The following is a 23,497-nucleotide window of genomic DNA, read 5'->3' on the forward strand; positions in this document are numbered from 1 at the left end:
GAATTTGATCGTACATTTAGCTTAAAATTTACATTAATATGACAGCTGATAAACTTCACTCTCACCATCACGACACTCCATTAGCGTTGACTGAGGAACATTAAAGCGTAAAGAGGCCCCAGGACCAGGCAGTTTGCTCCCAACTTTTAGCAGCTCTTTGGCCCCGTGGCCCTGCACCGTCACCATGTCAAACACCGTCAGGTTGTTCCTGGAAAAAAAAAAGAAAGAAAAAGATTAAAAACACACAAACTCAGACATCGAAACTTAAAATAGGAAATCAAGAGACACTTAAATCATGCCACATTTAGTCTTCAGTGTTGTAAACAGACAACTTACCGACTTTTTAAAAACTGGCTACAAAACATGTTCCACTACACTTTTGTACCAAACCGGGTGCCACAAAAATGGTGGGAAATGCGAAATGTCTACGAAACACAAAAAACTCAGCACATATGGACCCAGAAGACACAATCAAATCCATTACACTATTATCAATGAATACCTGATGATAAGAATGGTGGTGGTGGGTTTGTGTTCAGAGGGAGTAAAAACCACAGCAACTTCTCTGGACTCCCAGGGCTGCAGCAGCAGACGTAAGACTCCCTCTCCGGTTTTTTCTTCCATATTCTTACCCACCTGTACAGATGCACACAGGAGGGAAGAAACGGAAAGGATTAGTCAAAGAAAAGAACATGAGACAGTGGCACAGGTTTATTTTGAGGAGTTTTTCCAAGGCTTACCTTGGAGGAAGAAGCCAACAGAGAGAACTCTGTTGTGCTGATGTTAACAGAGAGAGGGCTGATATTAAACCTGCCAATCCAAACAAAGAAAACACCTTCAGAAGTGGAGTAGAAGGAGGCGCTGCAGCATCAAAACAGCTGTGTACTAAACTGCAACAATAACTTGACAATGTACCATTTGGTTAGAAGGTCCAGAGCCTCCAAGGGAGCAGGGTACAGAGAGAGGACCCGAATCTCTACAGAAACCACTGAAGACGAAGGATTCTTCAGCATGAACGTCTTAACCTGGAACAAAAAAAATGTTTATTTTATAAGACAAATGCTTGTTAAGAATAAATGTTTTCCTAAATTTAAAAAAAATATCTTAAAATGTGTAACTAATAAAAAAATAAATGCTGTATTTTCAGTAAACAAACGTCACCCACCTTGCTCTCATTGACGGGAGTAGCACCAAAGTCCAGGAGAGACGATGCCTCCACTGGGAGTCTCGGCCACCTGACAAGACGAACATATTTACATGAATAATTATGCTAATGTTGACCGCTGATGGAATATAAAAGCACACAATGCAGGAGTGTGTGTTTCTCTGTGTGTGTGTTAAATTCAAGAATAACCTGCAAGGCAGCTTGTCTTTGTGGCTCTGCCATCGAGAGCAGAGTTCAGCTGCTAGTTTGCTGTCCACAGCCCAAGACGAGTGGGAAAAATCTGGAAGAAGAGAGCGCTGCCACTCTGAGCGACCTAATGAAACACACCAGAAAATAACTTGGATCATAACATCTTCCATCACAGGAAGAAAGAAAGAAAGAGAGAAGTTTTACCTGTTTCAGATAGTCTAAGAGGACAAGGACGTCCACACTCTCTTTCCGCCTCAAACACCACCTCTCCCTGATGGCAAACATACAACTTTAAATTTCTACACAAATGCCCGACCCAAACACACTACCTACTAACCACTGAAACTGCTATTTTACCTTGGAAGGATTAGGATGGAAGTACAGTGGAACTTGCAGTGCTGTGCCCAGGCTGGTATTCAGACTGAGGGTGGAGACCTGGTTAACAGGCAGGGCCCTGCTGAGCAGCTGGAGGGACAGGAGGTGCCAGCAGCCCTGGGGAACTGTCAGTGGAGTGTTGAAGTTCATCACCTGACAGACAGGGGGCAGCAGAGATAATCTGTTAAATCTTCCACTTTGCTTAGAATCCATATGATGAATGAATAACTTGTTACAGGTCAAAATATATGCACCATAACCTGGTGCAAAATTGATCATTGTGTGATAAAAACTGTGTTCTATCATCATATGTTGCACTGGTGCATGCCTACCTTCATTACCCCCTGCAGCTTCTCTGAGAAGCTTGCGTTCAGCACAATGAGAGGCACGGGGAAGGGGTTGCTGAGCCACAAGTCCACCTGGTTAGCAGCTCTTTGTTTCATCTGGAACAGGCTGAACAAATCCCCGACAGGCCATCTGAAGAAAGAAAGAAAAAAAATAGTATAAAATGACCCCAGAAGAAAAATATAGATGATATACATTGATATACTTGTCTGTGTTTATTAGTACCTTAAAAACACTTTTAAATGAACTATTTCTGGGGCTATGTTGCTTCAGATCAGGTATACGTTTAATGTGATAATTGCAAAATTCCTCCATGTTACCTGTGTGGAACATGTAGTCCAGGGAAGCTGTAGGCTGTCCTGTTTCCCATAATTTTCAAACTGATATGACTTATACATTTCTGGTCGAGGCCAGGCAACGAGCCTGATAGAAAATACAAGTACAATTTCACTCAGAAGAATCGGTACGGGCTTAGAGGAAACTATTGCAATTTAAATAGGTAGTCACCTCTGCAGGCCAGTGTAGCCACTTCAGTGAAGTTTTTTGCTTCTGGTGTCAGAAGAACCTGATTAAAGTCCAAGCTAGCCTCTACTTTTGATAGCACCTGCATGTCCTGGAGACATAAAACAACGTTTTAGAGCTGCAATAATTCTACTCGCTGACTGTTGTACAACAAGGCAGAACTCTCACCTTTATATAGAGCTTCTTCCCTCCAGAATTTAACATATAAACTCTTATTTTTGATTCCCCTGTTGGAAGAAGCAAAGAGGAATGAGAATAATGTACACAAGTGTGATTCATGTGTAATACAACAGAATGAGGAGGCCGCTCAAACAAAGCGACATCAGAAAACAGGCAAGTATAATAAAATACTTCAGAAAGCGGTTCTGAAAGACAATAATGGTTCAAACCAATCACAGGAACTGTACACTGATGCTGTGTACACAACTGTGGGCAAAATAATTTGAACCTTCGCCCCTGATTTGGTGCAAAAAACAGAGAAAGAAAACAAAAATCAGGACTGATGTCATATTTCCCATGCCTCTCATTAGATGGTTCTTTCAAAATGGCAAAATAATCCAATTCTTTTAATTGTATTCCTCGCCTAGTCAAACTAATACGTTTAAAAAATGGAAGCGACTCCACAGGAAATATAGAAGCTCTGTTATGGTTAAATCTGTTAAAAAGTAAATATTATTTTGCTCTGATAGAGCTCCACCACACAAACATTCAGTGATGTAATTCATGTGTAGGCTGAAATAAATAAAAAAAATACCAGTGCATGTTTCTCTTTTCATACTGAAATACTGTTTTATGAACGACAGTCAGAGTCGAGCCGTGCAGCGTGGCACGCTTGCGGTGTGAATTGCCTTCAGGGCACGAATCAGAAAGGTCGCAGACACCCACCGAATGCATCCTGTTCGGCAGTAGGGGCCAACAGTAGGACCAAAATGTGCTCAATGACATAGGGCTTGAGCTTGTCCAGGTCAGCAGGCTGGTCACCACGCGCCGACAGATTAATCTGCAGACTGAGACGCTCCTCGCTTTGGAGGCAGGACCCCTGGGATAGAACAGGAAAAGCATACCAGTCATGCACCAAACACAAGGACAAAATAAGGAGCACATGAACAATGAGGAGTAATCTGAGAATTTAAAACAAAATCCAACAAGCGGGAACAGAGACTAGATGCATACCCTGACATAGCTGCCCACTTTTGCCTGTCTGTTAACCGCTACCACCCTCCCTGTTACCAACACCCTCTTAAAGTTGACAGATCAGTAGTGGGATAGTGCAAATCTCACTACAAACCAGGGATCGTCTCAGTGGGTGAATCACCACTTGACGAACTGCAGACAGATACTATGGCTTGGTGCCACTGGGGGATCAAGGCCTGCAAAAGCAAAACTAATCCCGTGAAACCAAGACTACTGCTAACTTTCTGTTGGGCTCATTTGATCTGTACACAGCCGTGACTCCGACCCAAAGCCCATTTTGTTGAAGTAGACTTGAAAAAGAACTGAGCAGCAGGTGTTGGTCCTGAATACGAGCCAAAAGTTACAGCCGGGCCACTCACGCCACAGCACACAAGGAGGATTTCAGTTTGTATTAATATGACAGCGTAGTTGGGCTGTCTGCAGCAGTCTTCTCTCGCTTTGTGTGCACTTCTTCGATTATAAGGTCTCTTGAGAAGGCAATTAAAAGCCTGGCAAGAGATCTCCCTCTCCTCAGGGCTTCTGCAGAAAACAGAAGGCGCTCAGATGACGAGCCCGGCTGTCTGTTGGAAGTTTAAGACTGGCAGGCCTTCTGCTCAAGAGGAGTGAAGCTCAGCTCCGATTTTGCTAAGTAGGGGTGAACTAAAAATGGTGCAAGATCACACATCGTAAAAAAATCAAGTACGTGGCTAACTGCCTTTCTATTTCTTTCTCCTTATTTCCACAAAGTTTGCCCTGAGCTTCTTCTCATAGCATCGTGCTTTTCTTTTGATATTTTCAAATGCTTGCAGTAACTGCAAATCAAGAATATCTAGGTTTTTAAAACCAACAACAGTGCTTCAGAGAAGATGCTAAATTTTCAGGCGTGTTTAAAACCATTCTGAGCTGGAGTAATCCGCCAAGATCTTCCCACTGTCTTTAGAGCCTCTAAATTCAGGGGTCTAAAATGCAGGCACACGAACCCCTGTACTTGTAAAACATGATTCTCCAGAGCAGCGTGTCAGCTGAAAAGGCTCGACAACTACTGAAACAGATGGAGACAAATTACCTGTGGACTGTTCCAACTCTTCGGTAAGCTGCACTCCAGGAGTAGACCCAGTATAGTGATGTTGGAGGCATCTTCCTGCAAGAGCAACAGCAATCATCACAGGTTAAATAGCCTTTTTCTTTTACTTGCTGTAAAAGCATTTGCATTGCAGTACTAAAATCCCAACAGGTGCACAACAGGATACAAAGGTCAGAGCAGCTTTCTTGAAATTGCACTCTGATATTTTAAAGTACAATAATGTGGTGTATAAAGAACACACTTTTTCAAGGTAAATAAACAAACAATGACCAATCCACTTTGTTTACACTGATTTTAGAGCTGCTGGTTTGGGAAAGGTGTGACAAAAGAACATCAAGTAAAAGTAAGCATACATGCATGTACCTAATTACAGATCTGAGCTCAACTTCAAGCAACAAAACAAAACTCAAAGTCCTGGACCTGAAGTGCTTAAGCAATTATGTGTAAAGTGGGAATGAGGTCAGATGGGGAAGTCACTAAAAAGATTTAAACATCGGCTACAACATGAAGCATAACACCACAAAGAAAAAAGAAATGTTGCAAAATATTGTGAAGTTGGTGCAAATGTTACAATTTGTGTGTGATAAGAAGAAAAAGAAATACACATATAAATTAACACAAAAAGACAGAAAGACAGACAGAAAGAAAGAAAGAAAGAAAGAAAGAAAGAAAATCATGCATGTAGCTTTGGCAGCCGTTTATGTGACTGAGTGAGCACAAGTCTCTGCACTTCGCTCAGCTGACATTTTGCAACTGCCACCCCACTTCCTGTTGTGGAGGCGGACACGCCTTTCAGATGCCTCTTACACACAGACAAAGACAGACACATACACACTTTCACTACCTCGGCTTGTTTCAAAAACTATACAGAAGTTGTTCATTGGTTTTCAGTTTTGCGTCGCTGTGAAGCGTGTACGAATGAATGCTTCTGTGTGGCTAATTTCATTTTAAATCAAGTGTCTGTTACATTGGAAGCAAACATTAACATTTTTAATTAAAAATAATAATAAAAAACAAAAGCTTTTTTCCTATCAAGTTTTATGCTGACGGCAAACACATTCACAATTTAATAAGACCTAGGCTCATGCCATTGTGCATAACAAAGCTCCTGTTTGTATCTTTGCACCCAATTTTGTTTATCAGCATTGGCAGGAAAGTGGAAAATCAGCTGTTTCCAATGATGAGCTCTTATTCAATACTCCGTGTGTCCTCCACAGAAAAACACAGAGACATTCAAGAAAGTACCTGAGTTTGGGTCAGCTTAATGCTCTGGATGTGAGGGAATATTAGGAGACTATCCTTTCTTTGGACAGATTTTAACGATCCCTGGTCTTCTCCCACACCAAATACCTGAAAAACAAGCAGTTAACATTTATACATTTATACTAAGAAACATCGTCAGCAAGTACACAAACAAGTGTCATCAACACATACGAGTGATTGGGATGATTTATCCCAGTCTGAATGCACATGGAAGAACTCAAAAACCACAAAGGCAAACTGACTGAATATAGCTCCACTATATGTTTAAACTATGAAGAAAATTATGCAAAACTATCAAGTGCAAACATTACTGTATTAAAGACAGCGGCATGTTATTGGCTCATGTTTATTTCGTTGTTGTGGCACTGTGCCGATTGCAAACTTTAATTTCACATAGAAGTTTTTATGATATCTTTTTTAAACCACAGGTGTGACCGCTTGATGCTGATTACACCCTGAAATAAAGTCAAACTCTGATATTGCTGCTGTGATAATAATAGCAGCCTGGGAACAACCTTACTCTCAAAGCCACTCCTTAATAATAATCGAACCAGAAAACTCTGAGTTTTGTTGGTGATAAATAAATGCCAGAGGAGTTGCCAAGATGGCTGTTGAGTGTCGAGACTTGCCTATGACAACCGTCATTACACAGACTTAAGACTTCTGGATTTCTGTGGGCAGTCTCTGCATGCTTTGGTTTCAGTGTAGAGCCCAATTATGTCTGACATCCAGCTTACAACTTAACTGATCCCACTTCAAATACAGCAAGCATTGCAAGTGACACAATTTTCACTTAAGCCGAGCCTTGAAAGGCAAACATCTCTGACAAAGCTAACCAAAGGCTACAGTGTTTAAGCAAGCTGAGGTTAGATAAACCCTAAAAGTGGTCTCACAACCAGACTTTATTTTTCTTCTCCTTGTAGCAATCTAACTCGAGCCTGCAGAGTTGCAATAAAAAGCAGAAACATTTTCAGTGAAATAATTAAAGCCTCAAATAAACAAACAAAAAAACTTATGAAACCAGCGTGCTTTCTACCTCGAGGTAACAGCGGAGCCCTGAATAAATGGATTTTCACTAAGAACAATAAACGCTTTCTCCTACCAGCATTATTTTTCTTTATTTCTTTAGCCTCAGCCATGCTTTGCAAACTATTTTTGAATTAAACATCATTTGCATGCTCAACTTTCTAATGGCACAAAGATCAGCGTTTTGACTTGCGTGTAAGCGTGTGCACGTGGGATGAGGAAAGCATGAAACCAGCAGTCTGGTCAGCTTCTATTTTGGATAACAAAAGCTGACGTGACTGAGACTGTTTGTAAGCTCATACAAGGACACATACTGCGATAAAACAATAGCATGCAAACAGTATGTAAATGCTTATCCTCTTATCTGGAGACGCGAAGTGAGGGTAAAAAACACGTCTGCAACTCACCTGGTATGACAGCAGCCCATGGGCCGATGTGTTTATAAATAATGTGTTTTCTATATTGCCCTCCTCAGACGGGAGGAAAATTAGTTTAAAAGATGCCTTCCCCCTAGGAGGGATCACCTGGGTACAGAGGAAACACAAAGCAATGAGTTATTTGAACAAGATACACATTTTACTTCAAGTACAATTATTTCTAAGCATCATTACTTGTTAAGAATCTTGCACGGACTTACTCTTCTGTGAAAGGAAGGTATGTAAAAATGCCTGCTGGATGTAAACATTGACAGCAGTGTGACAGGAACTTCCTGACTGGGGTTGTGTATATATATGGTTTCAGCTCTTGGCAGCCCCAGCGGCCTGTAAAGACACACACGAGAACGTTAGGATTCCCCAGTGAGTTACAGGAGTGCCATGGCTAGCTGAATAAATGGAGGCACACATCATTATAGTTCACTACATACACATCTATAAGAATATTCAAACATCCCTGGCAAACCTTAGACCCCCCTGCTGCTCCCTGAGAAAGTGGGGTGTGCATGAACGTTTATTTAAAAATGCATAGTTTTGAGAGCGTACCCTGGGAGATTCTTTACACGATGTTTAATTATGTAAACCACATTTCTCTATCCCAAATAATAACAGGTTTAAGGCTATAATATGAAGCTGAGCAAGACCAGTGGAGCTGAGCAAAGACGGTCACACTCACGCCTTTGCACTTCTATGAAAGTTAATCCTTTGTCCACTGTTAAGTCTATGTTTACAAATTCTTCCATAATAATTTAGATAAGCCTCATAGTTCTGATCCTCTGCGGTAGTTCTGATCAGTAGCACTTTGAATTCTGTCAATACAGGGAAGCTGTAAGAGGCAACTCAAACTATTTGCATGGAAAAGATGAGTAACATGTATGAGCTCTTTTATTGAATCCAAACAAGCTGCCACTGTGAGAAATAAAACCACATACATACACAAATAAGCAAATAAGGAAGGCTATTAAAAGCTGTCTGTTATATCAAACAAACTCTCTCAGTGTGGCCGCTTTAATCTATTACAGTCACATGACGCTTCCTAGGGTTTTGTGTTAGGTGAATACCTCCTACCCTGCCCTTCGCACAAGCACTTTAGAGCAAGTTACACACATCTGTATAACACCTTCTGTCATGAAGGATGTTAATGTTATTCTACCTGTGTATAATTGAAGTGGGATAACTAAAAAGCTGACAGTCTCACAGGTAAAGAGAGCTAGGTCCCACTACTAGGCAGATCAATACTCACATGACTTTTTTTTCTCATTTAAAAAATAAAAAAAAGGGGGGGGGGCTTTTGAGAACATGTTTTACATAACGTTCAGCCTGTTGGACCAGCAAGCATTTGTTTAACATACATTACAATGTGATAATATGATAAGGACAAAAAGTTTCACAGTGCATCTCTTTCCTTCATTGGCTTCACTTGACAGCAGTTTTATTCTTTGATATGTGGTAGCAGAAATCACTGAGCAAACAGCACTTGACCCCACTCTGCTCTAAGTACAGTGTTTTTGTTTTTCCTCCACAGTCTTTCCATTTGATCAGAGCAGCGCAGCTGTGCATGTACAGATCAAGCTAAGAGCAGCTTAAACAGTTTGTAATATAACCCATTTGCAATGACAACATATAGTGGCGTAAAGTCATTCTCAGCAGAGAACAAAGTCACGCTCCCGTTTTGTGAACTGTAATCTGAGCCTTTCTATTAAATGTTTTGGTAGCCGGTCCAACTGCATGTGCGGGTAAGTGCATTTGAGCCCATTCCTTTAAAGCGGTTTGCAAAGTGTAGCCTCAGTGTAGTAGGCTTTACTGATATTTTGCCATCTTGCTCAACATCGCAGGTAGAACAAAGCATACGACGACTTCTTCCTTCTCTGCGGGGGAAGCTCGGGAACACTTCTTATTTTTACTGATTTGAAGTTAGAAGTTAGAAGTGCAAGTTATGCACTGACATAAAGTGAATTACTACACAGGACTTATTTTAAATTGTAAGAAGAGTAAGACATGAGTCTGTGGCTCAGCTCATACTCGTCTACACATCTGAATGGCAAATTGAATAAATGGGGTGTTTAGTCGCTTTGGCCTCTGTACAGCTGCTGCTGCCACCTCTGCAAGCTTGTCTGAACTCCACCTCCAACCCAGCTCCTCCTTTTCATGCTGGGTTTGAAATAATCCACGTCATGTCTGCTGCTCTCTTCTGTATATGCATGAGTATGTATGCTCCTGTCTCACAACAAATGAATGCAGAGAGAAAAGCTATTTTATTCGCCTGTAGTTGTCCTGAGTGAAATGCACACAAACAGAGGCACCTCAGCTCTGAACAATTATGAAAAGGTTTCATCTAGAGATCTATATAGAGAACTACACAATATCACATTACAGTATATAATTTGAGACAATTTTAAAACGGGCTGGGAAAAAACAGACACTTTGCAGCAGAAAATCATGAAACTCTTCATATTACCAGACTCTTCATTTGAGACATTTCCCAAGCCTCAACTGAAGCATCTTTTGCTTCCTGTTTGTCAGTCAGAGCGACTTTACTTTCATTTTAGGCAAATGAACTGCATGCACAGCAGAATTTAAATCAAGCGAGATCGTGGTCAAATTAAATAGTTTCTACTTTTTCTTTCAAAAATCTGCCTGATCAAACATGTATAAATTACATGTAACCCCAAATTATCACCAAGAGGCACAAAAACACTCTTGATATTGGCAAACATGATCTTTTTAACCACATCAAAATGCCATGCTCTATTAATATTGTTTGAAATGCCAAACTAGGCATTCCAGCATGCTTAAGATAAAACACAGAGTGCTTGGTGTGGTTTGCATCACTTGCAGTTCCCCTGCTCAAATGAACTTTGTTATTCTTATGAACATGTTCATTTTTGCTCTGTTAGGCCACATATATCAACCAATTTGAGTCAGTGTTACTGTTAGAACCACAACGTTATCCCACAACTCACGTATAAAAAGAAAACCACAAAATGGTGAGTGAATGGTGAGTCTTATAGTACTATTTTAAACTTAATTGTAAATTCCCAGAAGCAATTTCATTCTAGTGTCCAAATATGTATCTAATACTGGGATATCTTTTGCCTTGTGCATTCCAAATCTATGACATAAAATATGAACTAATAAAAGCTGCTTGTGACTGTTTACCTTTAAGCAGAAGCAATGGGGACTGCCGTGTAGCCACAGTATTGTGCCTAATAGACCGTGTGTTTTGGGAGTATCAAGGCAAACAGTGACGTTCTTAACCCCATCTGGCGGGGTTCAACCCTCTGCAGTGTGTCTGGATGCTGGAAAACCAAACTGACTGCCATACTTGGCTATTCTAACAATGAAGGGCCCTCAGTTTATGAAATGCTCCCTTCTATAGTATTCATCACAGTGACAGATGACACCACTGGCTTGCTTTAGCTCTACATTAAAATAACTCAGTTGGGTTTTCCACATCATTCATTTGAGATGGCAAACTCAAATCACATTTTCTCCCTTGACTTATGTTTCTGACTATATAATTAAAGGTGTCCTCCTTTTCAGTACAATATTAACAAAAGCAATGCTTGGATAGAAATATTAAAGCTGAAAGTGAGAGCAGCACTTACTGGGTCCCAAACTCTAACACTGGAGGCTGAAAATGCAAAGCCTTCCCATTCTCCTGCATATACGGGGAGGAGCTGTTGATCAAAAGAAAAACACAAGCAAAAACAAACTGTTACCATTTGTGCACTGAACACAGAAAAGTTGCAAAGCTCATAAACAATCGTTTAGGATCTTCAAAAACTGTAGATCAAAGAAACAAAAACTGTATTTTAAATGAATAATTGTGAGTGTTTGTCAGATTTAGTGAAAAGTGAAAGATGTGATGAGTAAGCAATCAATACTTCTAAAAATACACCTGCAGATGCAGCAGTCATTGTTGCTTTTGGAAAGTGCCAATATAGATATATTTTTTCTAAACAAAGACATTTATTGCACTCGTCCTCATGGACATTATTCATTTTAATTTTATTTATACCCCATAATATAAATATCTTTGACTATTTTCTTATTGACAGTACGGAGCTTGAGTACCACCAAATTATTACATCTGAGTTTTGGAAAACAAGCATTTTTTTGTTGTCGTTTGGTCACAAACTGTGTCTCCAAAACCTGGGCTCATGCTGAACTCTGAACGTTATCATATCTGAAGACAAAGTTCATCCCTGACAGCAGAACGACCAAGTATTTATACACATAAAAACTGTGACTCTAAAGCTCTGCTATAAGGACCAAAGTTAAACACCAAAAAAGTAAGGAAGGGAGAGTGACACTGCTATTTTACAGCCATCTTATCAGTAAAGCCAACGCCCTAAAAACAATGGCAACAGTGCCCATGAGGAGTGAATTTCATGTCCACAAGATACATCGCACATCCTGCTGTATGCTAAAAAAACAAAACAGCGTAGTTCAGATCATATACATCTTAAATTAAGCTCAGTTTACTATACTTTTGTAGCTCTATCCTGAGCCAGGCAACATGTTTTCATTCAGTGTATGTACAGTGAACAATGCAGGAGAGTGATACTGAAAATGGTCAATTCATACAACAACTACTGTCCTTCAGCGATACTTCCTTATACGCACACACACCAACTGGGCAGGCTAGATTGTGTTAGAAATACACAAAAGGGGTGGCATCTTCTGCTGGCCATTGTAGCTAGGTAGAATATCTCACAAACTGCTAGTTATGTTAGTACCAGTTCCTCATGTCAGTCACCAATGGCCATCGGCCACAACTACTTATAGTATTATGGGGTCTGCTATCACAGCACACAGGCATGGGTGCAGGAGAGGAAGTGACTGAGCTGCTGGTGTGGCCACATTCTAAGTTTCACGACACAGCTAGAGGTGGAAGACACTCACTTCTATATAAGGGCAACATATGTGCTAATACACAACGGACCAAATGAAAACCACTTTGTAAGCAGCGCAGAGCTGTGCTATGGATCTAATGTCAGAAAACGGACCGTCACTAAAAACACCACGAGGATAACAAAGAATTTTTAAGACACACACGTTTATTTTCTCTTTAAAAGTAACAAGTACTTTGACTGAGTCTGAGTCTGCTCTTTTTCTGATGTCAAGCCTCTTCTCACAGATCTGACTCAGTGTTAGCTCCGTTTCTTTTCAGTGTAATTTTTGTTTGTCACCTTGACTGCTCATTTTAAAGGTGAACAGATTAATAACTGTTACAGCTATTTTTTTTTAAGAAAAAATTATGATGAAGAAACAGGTCTGCTGGGACACCAAGAGATCCACAAGGCATTTCTCTCTCTCGGAAATCATGGGATTTGGGATTTTAGGGGTTACTAACTGACTACTGAATACTTCCCCAAGTCCAAAATTAAGCAAAGTATAGAACAATTCGAGCACAGTCAAAGCAAGAGGACCCTGTGCAAAAATGATCACACACTGAAGACCGCCACGGTTTACAGGAAGGTCTGTACCTTTGGTTTTGGTGTTTGGTGAACAGTGTTTACTGCTGAGTGGAAAAATTACAAACTTAACACGCTATGTTGTTGAAAAAAGCCATGATTGATTTTACACTCAGGTCCACTACACTTTTATACACAGGTAGCTGAAGAGAAACAGGTGAAATAACAAATCTGCTCTTAAGGAACTGTTTATCTTTTCTCCTCTCCCCTCTGGCCAATCAGTAGGTACAAAGAGAAGGATATGTATAAAACAACGGTTTATTTCAGACTAAACTAAACAACGCCCATTATTCATAATGGGCGTTGGAGTTTGGAAAAGGTCACAAATATAAATATAAAGGCACCAACTCTGTCGAACACTATTTTCATTAGCAGATACAAATGTTGTGATCATACAAGTCATTTGACAGTAAAATGGAAAAGGAGGAAATCTGATGCTGTACTTGTTAAAACAGAAGATGCAAAAACATCCCAAGTGTGAAAAAATGCTCCCCCCAACTTGACTAAACCGGCAATGATGAAACTGTCAACCAGTATGAATAAATAGATGGACATACAATTTCATAATTACCAGAAATGTTCTGCATGAATGTATTAAACGAGTAAACGGGAGGGAAAATAAAATTATTGGTTCTGCTGGGTCCAGTCCTCTTAAAAACTACATTCAGACCTTATAAAATTAGCTCTTTATGATTATCAACGTATCATCAGAGCACAGTAATTGTGATAACTGCAGAATTCAGATGCTACACCTTCTCACCTTCTCTGGAAGGTGAGGTGGTGTAGCAATACAATGACACTTCTGAAAACGTTTCACAGAGAAAAATGTGCAAATGGATGTCAAGTAGACACTGAGCTAAAGAAAGAATGAAGGCACAAATATAATACAAAAAACCACAAATGAACTGGCTGTGGCTTGTTCAGAGGAACACTGCCTATTGCATTACATAATAAGGGCTTCCCTCTCACGTTCAGTATAGCTCTAATTGTTTATTAATTTCTAGCCTGCCAAACAGTATCATTTCAGTGTTATTCAGAGTGGAAAAACAGTGTGTGGGTGAGTGTATGAGGGGTCAAATGTGAAAGGGAAGTGAGGTTGTGTGCTTGTACAGAGGAGTCCCGTGCCATGGCTAGCATTGTTGTTTCAAGGTCAACAGTTTTACCACATAGCTATTCATACAATTAAAAGCACACTTCTCTACCGACTCGGAATAAAAGACCACCTGCAGAACAATGTTAACTTCTGCAAAAATTCTGAACAAATATTAAAATGCAAAGTGAAACACACTCTTCTCTCTGTAGTGGTTAGTAGTGTCAGGCTTCGTTCACATCTTCAAAGGTTAGCTGGGGGCTTTTACCTTGTCATGTGCATTAGGAACTTGGAATTTGCTGTAAATTCAAAAGCAACTGCCCATGAAGAAAAACCCAGCCTCTTAACAAGCACACCACTGAGCTGTAGTCTCAGGGTTCTGTCCACTGCCACAGTACAAAAATAACAAGTTATGTTTGGTGCTATTTGAGCCCTTGGATCTAACTCAAATAAAGTCAGTGTTAGCAGTGACCTGAGCCACGCTCCAGGGAAAGGGTTAGGACTAGACGAGGGTTTAGATCAACTTTATTCACACACATGTGAACTGACAATGACATTAAATCCACATGCCACAGTATTAACAGTATACCTCTATAAAGCAGTATCATAAATGGTCCTGGTGGAGAATAAAGTAAAAAGGCCTAAAAAGAGAAGGATGTAGGACTAAGATATTTTGACGCACAAGAGCACAGACAGAGATATCATTAACCTCTGCATATGTTGCCTGCTTTGCTCTTTAGGCTGGGAGAGGGTGATGGCAGACCTGGCAAGTGCCTGATAACCCAGGCACGAGAGGCCTCACGGCTCAGGAGGTCTTGAGGTCAACCAGAACTGCAAAGCCTCTTTTGCTTCTCACCTCCCAAGATTTAAAAATAGTCATATTTGCACACTGTTCACCAACTGCTGTCTACATGCAAATCACATTAACCCCAAGATGCTTGTCAATTTAAAACAGCTACAGATTTAGTCTTTCAAGTTTATGAAAGCTGGCATTGGCTAAAAGCTATTTATTTTAACAAAAAGTTTTAGTGATAATGCTTTTTTTAATAATCAACACTGACTGCATGATATAAAAATACATTTATTTTGATATTACTTAATGAATTAAGTTGCCTGCTAAACATATGTGCTCTATTCAGACAGTTTCTATTTCAAATATTAAATGAATTTACTAAACTAACTGCATGCTGATGCTGACGAGTGCACTGAAATGTCTCTGTGGTAAGGTAGCATCAAAATCAACCCAATATTAAAATGGTACAAAGAACTGAGAATTTCTTCAACCTGACAACCAATTACAAACGATTTGATCAAGTACCTTGCATATTCCACAAACTTTTTTCCTGGTGTTTGGATCTTTCAAATAAATATGATGATTCCCATTTAGAAGCAATCTGTCATTCTGAAACAGGTAGGAAGACTATGTTTATATAACCAAAGTAGCTCTAATATCTTTTAAATTTGTCTTCTATTGATATCCAATCGCATGCAGCATGCATGTATCTTTTCTTTCTTTGCAAACCCCCCCTTCTCTCCATTTTTTCTCCTTACTCCCAAACTCATATCAGGGACCTTATTTTAAGTTCCAAGAAAACAAAAATGCTTCTAGTTGTGCCAGTAAAATAATCACTTTGAGTAAAGACAGGAAGAAAACACCTTTCTGGGAACATTGGGCCACCAATGACTGAATCTCTTTGCATGAGTGCAAACCAAAGAATGTGCAGGACAGAGGCCAGATATGCTATGTCATAAACGCATTAGCTCCACAAAGCAGCCTTAGAAGGTTTCTTTTTTTTGAGAGAAAAACAGAAAGTACTTTTTCATTTGATTCATTAAAACAAGACTGCTACAATGAGCTCACCATCCACAGTGAGTTTGTCTAGACCGTCAGCTCCCAGCAAACAAAACCCATTCAAAGACCATGACCGAGAAAACATGTACGCCTTTTTCAAAACACGCAGATATATCAAGAAATCAGGGATCATGAGACTTGGTTAGGAACACACTGATAAGCAGAACAAATAATGGAATAGTTATCAAAAAAAAATCTTATCTTTAAGGCAGGAAACACTGCCTTAAAGGTAATCAGTACAGTCTCAGAGATTGTACTGAACCAGCATTAGAGTTTTTACTGACATTTATTCTGCTCAACAATTATTTTGGAAAGATAACCAAGAAGGCTAAGGCAAGAAAATATTTACAAATGTTAAGAACACGCCTCAAGATTGCTCCATTTCTGAGCAGCCATCAATACCACCAGCCTGATAGTGAGCAACACTATGAACTGTTGAGATTCTGAAGAAAACGTCTATTTTTCCAACCAGTTTTGTGCAGGAACAGAAACAGATGGGAAAGACAGACCTCCCCTCCTTTTTCTTTCAAGGAGTTCTAAAAATTAGGCAGGAATTTGGTTCTGTGCCTCTGTAACGCACGCCCCCAAACTCTCTCCATCACACACCCCCCTCACTCACCAACATAAACAACACAGCCTGCATGCAGGCAAAGACTTTAAGCTAGCTACACTGAAATCACACTGCATCATTTGTCTGGGTGAAGAGAAAAAACACGTCACACGGCAGCTACAGTTTAACGCTGCATATTACACAAATCCCTTGACGCAGCTCTTCTGTAATTTGTATGCTGTTAAAAATGCTCAATAAGCATATAAGAGTTTTTTTGCATTTGGGTGGTAACAAACCAAAAAACATCTTTCAATATAGAGCTTACAGTAGAATTTTATTTTGCATTCTGCTAAAGAAACCCTTATGTATGACAAGATATCTATGTAGGTTTGTTATTTGTTAGTCATGTGTCTTGTTGGCAAGTCTCTACCTAGGTATTCAGTTTTAGCTGATAAGCTTACCTGTCCTCGAGTGGAAGACCCTCTTTTCTTCGCTCCTTCTCCACCTGAAATTTGATGAAAACAAAAACAGATTAAGCAATTTGCATCAAATTTGATTTTACTGTGAACCTGGAACAGTCAGTGGAAACTTAAAATGGCATTAAAGCTTGTGCATCCTGGCTCTAACCTCATGTCTGCCAGTGTTGGTGGACTGTCATGCAGTTCTTAGAACAGGGCAATAAGCATCTGGTTTATGGATGTCTACATGTTCTCTCTACTAAAAAGGGCGTTTTCAATGTTTTATGTCTGAACTCATCTTTACAACATCTTCTACACACAATACTTCATCCACAGTCACAATGCAAAAATGATGTCTTTGCACAGAAATATCCCATTTAAGTAGGTATTCACACTTGAGCTTATGTGTATCCTAAGATCGCCCTGAAGATGTGCTTCAACTTGTTGTCCTTCTGGGTAATGTTAGAAAATACATTTGATTATTTTCAAAGTCTTATGTTTCTTGGGTCATTTGCTGTAGGACGAGTCAACAGGGTGATATTCACAGGTGGGCAGGCTTGAGCAGGTGAGGTACTGGAGCCTCGAAGAGGTTTGCCCACAGGAAGCGAAGATGAGAGTTACTGAGATAATCGTTGACTAATTGACTAATCAAAGAAAAAACTACCAAACTAATCTTTAGTTGCAGCCCTAATATACACTTAAAAATGATTTTGGTGTATTCCAATTTATGCAAACTTATACTGTCAGCCTTACCAATAATCTTTCAAAGGTTTTCTTTTGTTGTTTTTTTTAATTAAACTGATCCATGTTCATGATAAAACACTGACTGTTTATATAACTTTCAAAATCTGCACATATTTTCAGGATCATCTATGCCCACCCAGTTAAATTAATAAAGTACTGCAGACTACAGGCATTCAAATCGTTTCCCTTTGCAGCTAATAAACACCAATTACTGGAACCAAACGTGGACAACACAAAAACGCAGGAAGATCTCTGAACAACTGAGTTCATACATGGATCGGCAGGGCAATGAAAATGAAGAATAAGTGGATGCCTGCAGTGACTATTACTCACTACTACATTAGTATTATGTGGTAGCAAGATAAAAATAACAGTCCATCACAACTTGTGTTATGTAATAAATACTTTGCACATATTCATTTAGGTGCCATGTATTTACATCTCAGTTTCATAATTTCATTTTCAAATAAACTGTAAGTTACTGCATGTTTTTAGTGGCATTTAACAGAACGTCACTTTTTTTTGTTTTTAAAGTAGGAAATGCATTTGTAGATTTAAAATTGAACTGTAGAAGACCTGACTATTACAGCTGATTGTAAAATAAAATAGGACAACTTGAATGGCTTTATAAAAGAAATTTTTGAAGGATCCTTTAACAGATTTAAAAATGTCTTATCTGCACAAAAACTGGTTCCTATTTGTATCATATTGGCAACCAAAAACCCATAAGCGAAATTTAAATGCTTTACAAGCAATGGATATAGAACGCTATTAATCACCATGAAAAACAACTATGCTCTTTAATTCTTCTTTTTCTAATGCACACATAGGTTTCCTGCAGAATAAAAAGCATGCTACCAGTCATTCCTACAAGTATTACATTTGTGTGAAGTAGGAATCTAGTTACCCAAAACATTGCCCATGTACTAAGCTCTGTTTTATGGTAACACTACTCATGGGAATATTTAACTGAATTTAACTGAAAGCTGTTGCTTCTGTAATAGATCTAAACCTGATTTCTGTAATAAAGGTGTGTAATATGCTCGCCATGCTCAGGGTAACAAAGGCCCATGTCACCATAACATGAGGAAATCCTTACAAGTGCAACATTTCCTTGGTCCTATTTTGAAAGTTCACTTGCTGATAAGTGAGTGCCCTAGGTCTTCCTACCTCATATTTTACTGTCCTACTGGCTCAGTAGCTAGGCTGCTTTTCTGGCAGGTTCACAGTATAATTTAGGTGGCGATGGGAGTCCTTGTCCTTACATTCTAAAGTAAGCTGGAGGACCACTCTAACCAGTACCTGCAGCAGATGGAGAAGTGGTTCATATGCTGCTAAGCAGAGCTCACCAAGGACGCAGAGCACAACAAGGACGCAGAGCACAACAAGGACTACCCTCAGCAGCTGCAGTCTGAGACAGTGGATTGGAGTTAAAGTGCTGGATGAGAGGCTAACTGAACGACAGCTGATTCATTTCTCAGCTGTTTTTTCCCCCCTCTTCTGCTATTTGCAGAAGATGAACATACACACTGAATTATTTAATAACTGTGAAACTGCATGAGTCTTCTTTCAAGACAGATATGCACATAAACATATTGCCACTGCAAAAACAGCCCTGGGCAAGACATTGAAGCTAAAATTAGTCACAATGGAAGTTATATTCACAGTTGTTATTGTGCAAGTGTGGAAGTTTCTGGTGTTCCTCCAAATAGGCAATTTTTAAAAGCAATTGATGTTTCATGCATAGTGCTCAAGCATAGTATAAATTTGTGTAAAAAAAAAAAATTCAGCCATAAGAGAAAAATGCAGAAATTTCCATTAAATGATGTAAGGCAGACTTATCGCCTTCGCTGCACACGGACCAGTGATGCCACAAAAAGCCCCGGGGTGTGTGTAAGTGGGTGAACGAGAAACAATGTAAATTGCTTTGTAGAACTGCTAAGGGTAAAAACGCTTCATAACAGCCGACCATTTAACCACATAAACCTTTCCCCAGCATAGCAGGAGCTACAGGCCTCAGCCTGAACAGCTCCAGCTGATGTAAATTTCTTTCAAGAACTCCAACACCTTTAATAGTTCAACTAAATGAAACAAAACTAATTTCACTAGAGTGTGCACAACAATAAAATAACAAAAGCTTATGCTGATCACTGCAGCAGCTGAGCTGATAAAGCATGAGAAGGAATATTCACAAGCACAGCAGCAGTGTTTGTAAACGATGAGTGCAGAAATGACAAAACCCAAACAGGAAGATGAAGCAGATAAAACTGCAATTTATTTAAAATTACCAGGGAACTTCAACCAACATCATTAGACCCGAGGCCAATCTAAACACGTGACCCATAACAGATGGTAATGGTTACAAAAAGCACAATGTGGTCACAAAGGAAATGTACAGCAGTTACTTCAAGTATTACAGGAATGTGTTTACAGCCCAGATTTGATTCCGACGATATATCTGCATATATGACATTGCATCTCCAGCATCACTACTTCAGTGAACCCACAGCACTAGGGTAGAAGATAGACATCCATGTTATGCTCTGTTTCACATAGCTCATGTAACTGAGACAAACACTCCATCCAATACTACATATGACACTCAACAATGTCAACAAGCCAGTCACCTGCTAACTGATCTGCAAGGTAAGGGTAAGTGTGGAAAAAAAACAAAACACAAAAGAAACATCAAATTCCTCCCCTCAGCATATGAATTATTTATCAGTGTATACAGCTCACACTAAGAACTATCTGCAATGCTGAATCAACTGCTTCGGTGTTATCTCTGGTCTCTGGTCTATGGCAATTACCGTAGGGTGCACACCACAAAGCAAGCTTTTAAAAACTATACTATACAGTGGCAAAAATAAACTCTCTGCAAATGTTTCTGTGCAAAGGAGGCCGGCTTTTAATCGGACACAAAAGAATAATATTGAACACTTTAAAAAAAAGAAAGAAAAGAAAGGTATGCAAATAGTTTAGTTTGCATTTAGTTTTTCACCTAAAGCAGCCAAACTATCAACACTGTCTCCTTGCAGAGTTTTTCAGGAAAATGCCACACCCCCTTTCAGGTAACCTGACAAGCCAGCTGGTGACTTCATGATAGGTTTATCAGTAAACACCGAACTTGTGCTGTTTACCCTTGCTCTTGCCTCACAATTACATAATCATCACAAACACCTACTTGAAAATGACTGGAAGTACTTAAAAAAAACCCAACAACAACAAAAACGAACTGCATAACCTAGACTAAAATGAGTGAACCACAAAGCCGGAAGCAACTGCAAAGAAGTATTCAGGCTGTCACCGTGTGTTACTGACTGAACTCCACAATGGATAGCACGTACAAAAGAAAATAAGGAGGAGCCACATGGCAGGTGGCCTCCCGCTCTGCTTTCACTTTGGAGTTGTTTAATGAACTGTGACTACTAGCAAGATAACTCTTCTTGATAACTGTGTTGACAAAATCGTGGCGGGGTATTGACGAGTTTTTCCCTCTCAAACGGATCCAACTCAGTCTGCAAAGTGAGTCCAAAAACATCGGTGATGCTTTCAACCACACGTGTTCACTCATGCTGTCTGATGAGTTTTTTTTTCTTTTTCTTTTTTTTTTTTCTCAAGTGTGCACATACAGAGCCAAATACAAACACAGCCATTAGAAGGCACCTACCTGAAGCGGGGCTAATGGCTCTGCATCCTCTGGTTGCCAGACCTCGACCACGCTGGGTGACATCTGACTCAGAGCTTTGTAGGGAACAAGAAATCAAATTAACAGTTAGGTTCTGCCCTGGGAAACTGGGCAACATGGAAAACAACACACTCTGGTGGAAATGCATCCAAAGCACCCGAAAACATAATAATTATAACATAAGTAATTAAAACTGCCAAGCCACATTATCTCTTATTACGAATGAATTAAGTGAAACTGAGTGGATGAGAATGACAGGCAAGTGAGGAAATGACTTCGCCTCGGAAGCCTCACAAAGGCTGTTTGCTAGCTGCTTGTTTAGCAGGGGGTTAGCTCGGTGGCTAACGAACTTGGGGAAACATCTCCCCTGCTGCTGCAGTAAACACGACTGTATGGTCATGTAAAGGGCAGCTTACAACACCGCGTAGATTTATTACAGTAACAACAGCTAAGCGGACGTTCAAAGTCTCACAACCCGCTCCTTCCCTGTCTGAGCAACTCAGTTTCGTTAAATCAAACAGCAGAGGGGAATTGGAAGCTAGCAAGAACTAACATTAGCGGGGTGATAAAGCACTAGCTACAAACCTCTCCCGAGTAAAAACACACACAAAAATAAAAACACCACTTTGACTTTTATTCTTATTATTTTTCACACACTTAGACTGGCTGTGGACATTTCAACTCGCCTCTCGTCTTCCACAGTAACAGCCTAGCTAAATTAAAGCACATTTCTTCTCTTTTTTTTTCTCTGCAACGGTGGCGTGAACGCACCAGCCCCCCAAATCGGAAAATAAAGACGAGTATAACAAACCTTGGAGCTGAGCCCCTCCGTGCTGGACGCAGGGTAAAAGTAACTGTAGTATTCCTAGTAGTATATTGATCCACGTTTTCCTGTGACAGTGGCTGCCTTGGTGGAAGTCTTGTAGCCCCGCCATGCTGCCCTCTCTGCTAGCAGCCTGCCTTGTGTTTCGCTGCGTTGGTCTTTCTTTCTCTCAGCAAGCAGAAACAGCAGCAGTTGCGTCCCTCCCTCTGTCCCTCCCCGCCTGCTCAAGCAGACTACAGGCACTGCAGCGAGGCACGAGGTAAAAACAAATAACATTCAAAAATAATAAAAAGTCTTCATGCAACCCTACATAAAACTGTAAAGTAGCCGAATACTCGAGGTGAAACAATTGAGTTGAATCAAATGCTGATATTTCTGACTAGCTTTAGTTAAGAGCTGCTATTTGATATTAGAAATTAAAACATAGTTAAACTTATCTGCACCTCAACCCTGCTAGAACACATCCCCAGAGGGTACTTTGCCCCCTCCCCACTGAATGGCTTTGCATAGTAAAGTACAGAAAAAATATAAAACAAAAATTGCAATTAAAAATTAACTTCAGTTTTATTTTAAAATGCACTGCTATTAATGGCAATACACCACACAGGAGATCTCAAGCTGAATGGCTTATAAAGCATTTAAATGCTATTGTAGATCAGCCGTGATCTGTCAGTTTAATATACATGTACTAACAGTAGGTGGAAAAATTGAGATTCTGGAAGTAATATCTGTAAATGAGATGTGCTTGGGCTTTATGAGATACAACATAAAAGTCTGGCTTACACATGGAGTCAGGGTTCATGTTATAGCATATACAACTAACAATAATAAAAATATTAGGGTCAAGTTTAGAGAGCCTTTCATTCTGATTCCTTTTAATCCATATGCTGCTAATGTGTTTGACATTTTTACTACAGATGTATTCTCCACTCCTGCTACTTTTACTTAGTTTCAGTAAGTAAATACTTCTAACACTGCTGGTGGCACAGAATTTCCAAGTGGGAAGTGACTACATGCATTAAACTCTACTTAATTTGCCAAGATATTTAAAGGAAACTTTTTGTCTTACTCTAATAAGCATACACAGCACTTTAAAATGGTAAATGGCCTGTATTTGTATAGTGCATTAATAATATAATAATGCATAATAATACTCAACTTGAAAGCTTTAGATTTTACAGTGTAAAAATAGTCTTCTAATATATTTGCCCCCCCCCCCTCCAGTTTAATCCCGTG

General features: G+C 39.7%; 1 protein-coding gene across 4 annotated transcripts in view; it reads right to left on the reverse strand.

Moving 5' to 3' along the window:
* tmem131l (transmembrane 131 like) overlaps nt 1-22,467 on the reverse strand; it is a 30,139-nt gene extending 7,672 nt beyond the window's left edge. For 2 of the 4 annotated variants that reach the window (XM_013274084.3, XM_013274083.3), the window contains exons 1-21: nt 22,250-22,467; nt 21,421-21,494; nt 17,010-17,053; nt 11,185-11,256; nt 7,780-7,903; nt 7,550-7,666; nt 6,099-6,203; nt 4,836-4,910; nt 3,482-3,635; nt 2,765-2,823; nt 2,582-2,687; nt 2,395-2,497; nt 2,062-2,206; nt 1,712-1,882; nt 1,559-1,625; nt 1,355-1,478; nt 1,166-1,235; nt 916-1,025; nt 741-810; nt 503-636; nt 66-208 (exon numbers count right to left, since the gene is read on the reverse strand). In XM_013274084.3, coding sequence (XP_013129538.2) covers nt 66-208; nt 503-636; nt 741-810; nt 916-1,025; nt 1,166-1,235; nt 1,355-1,478; nt 1,559-1,625; nt 1,712-1,882; nt 2,062-2,206; nt 2,395-2,497; nt 2,582-2,687; nt 2,765-2,823; nt 3,482-3,635; nt 4,836-4,910; nt 6,099-6,203; nt 7,550-7,666; nt 7,780-7,903; nt 11,185-11,256; nt 17,010-17,053; nt 21,421-21,494; nt 22,250-22,373 — 2,191 coding nt within the window. In that variant the 5' untranslated portion in view covers nt 22,374-22,467. The remainder of the gene's footprint in view (nt 1-65; nt 209-502; nt 637-740; nt 811-915; nt 1,026-1,165; nt 1,236-1,354; nt 1,479-1,558; nt 1,626-1,711; nt 1,883-2,061; nt 2,207-2,394; nt 2,498-2,581; nt 2,688-2,764; nt 2,824-3,481; nt 3,636-4,835; nt 4,911-6,098; nt 6,204-7,549; nt 7,667-7,779; nt 7,904-11,184; nt 11,257-17,009; nt 17,054-21,420; nt 21,495-22,249) is intronic. The other 2 variants (XM_005469780.4, XM_013274085.3) reach the window with 2 other exon arrangements.
* Between the last annotated feature and the right edge of the window lie 1,030 nt (nt 22,468-23,497).

Source organism: Oreochromis niloticus, linkage group LG6 (assembly GCF_001858045.2).
Source record: "Oreochromis niloticus isolate F11D_XX linkage group LG6, O_niloticus_UMD_NMBU, whole genome shotgun sequence".
Classification (NCBI taxonomy): domain Eukaryota; kingdom Metazoa; phylum Chordata; class Actinopteri; order Cichliformes; family Cichlidae; genus Oreochromis; species Oreochromis niloticus.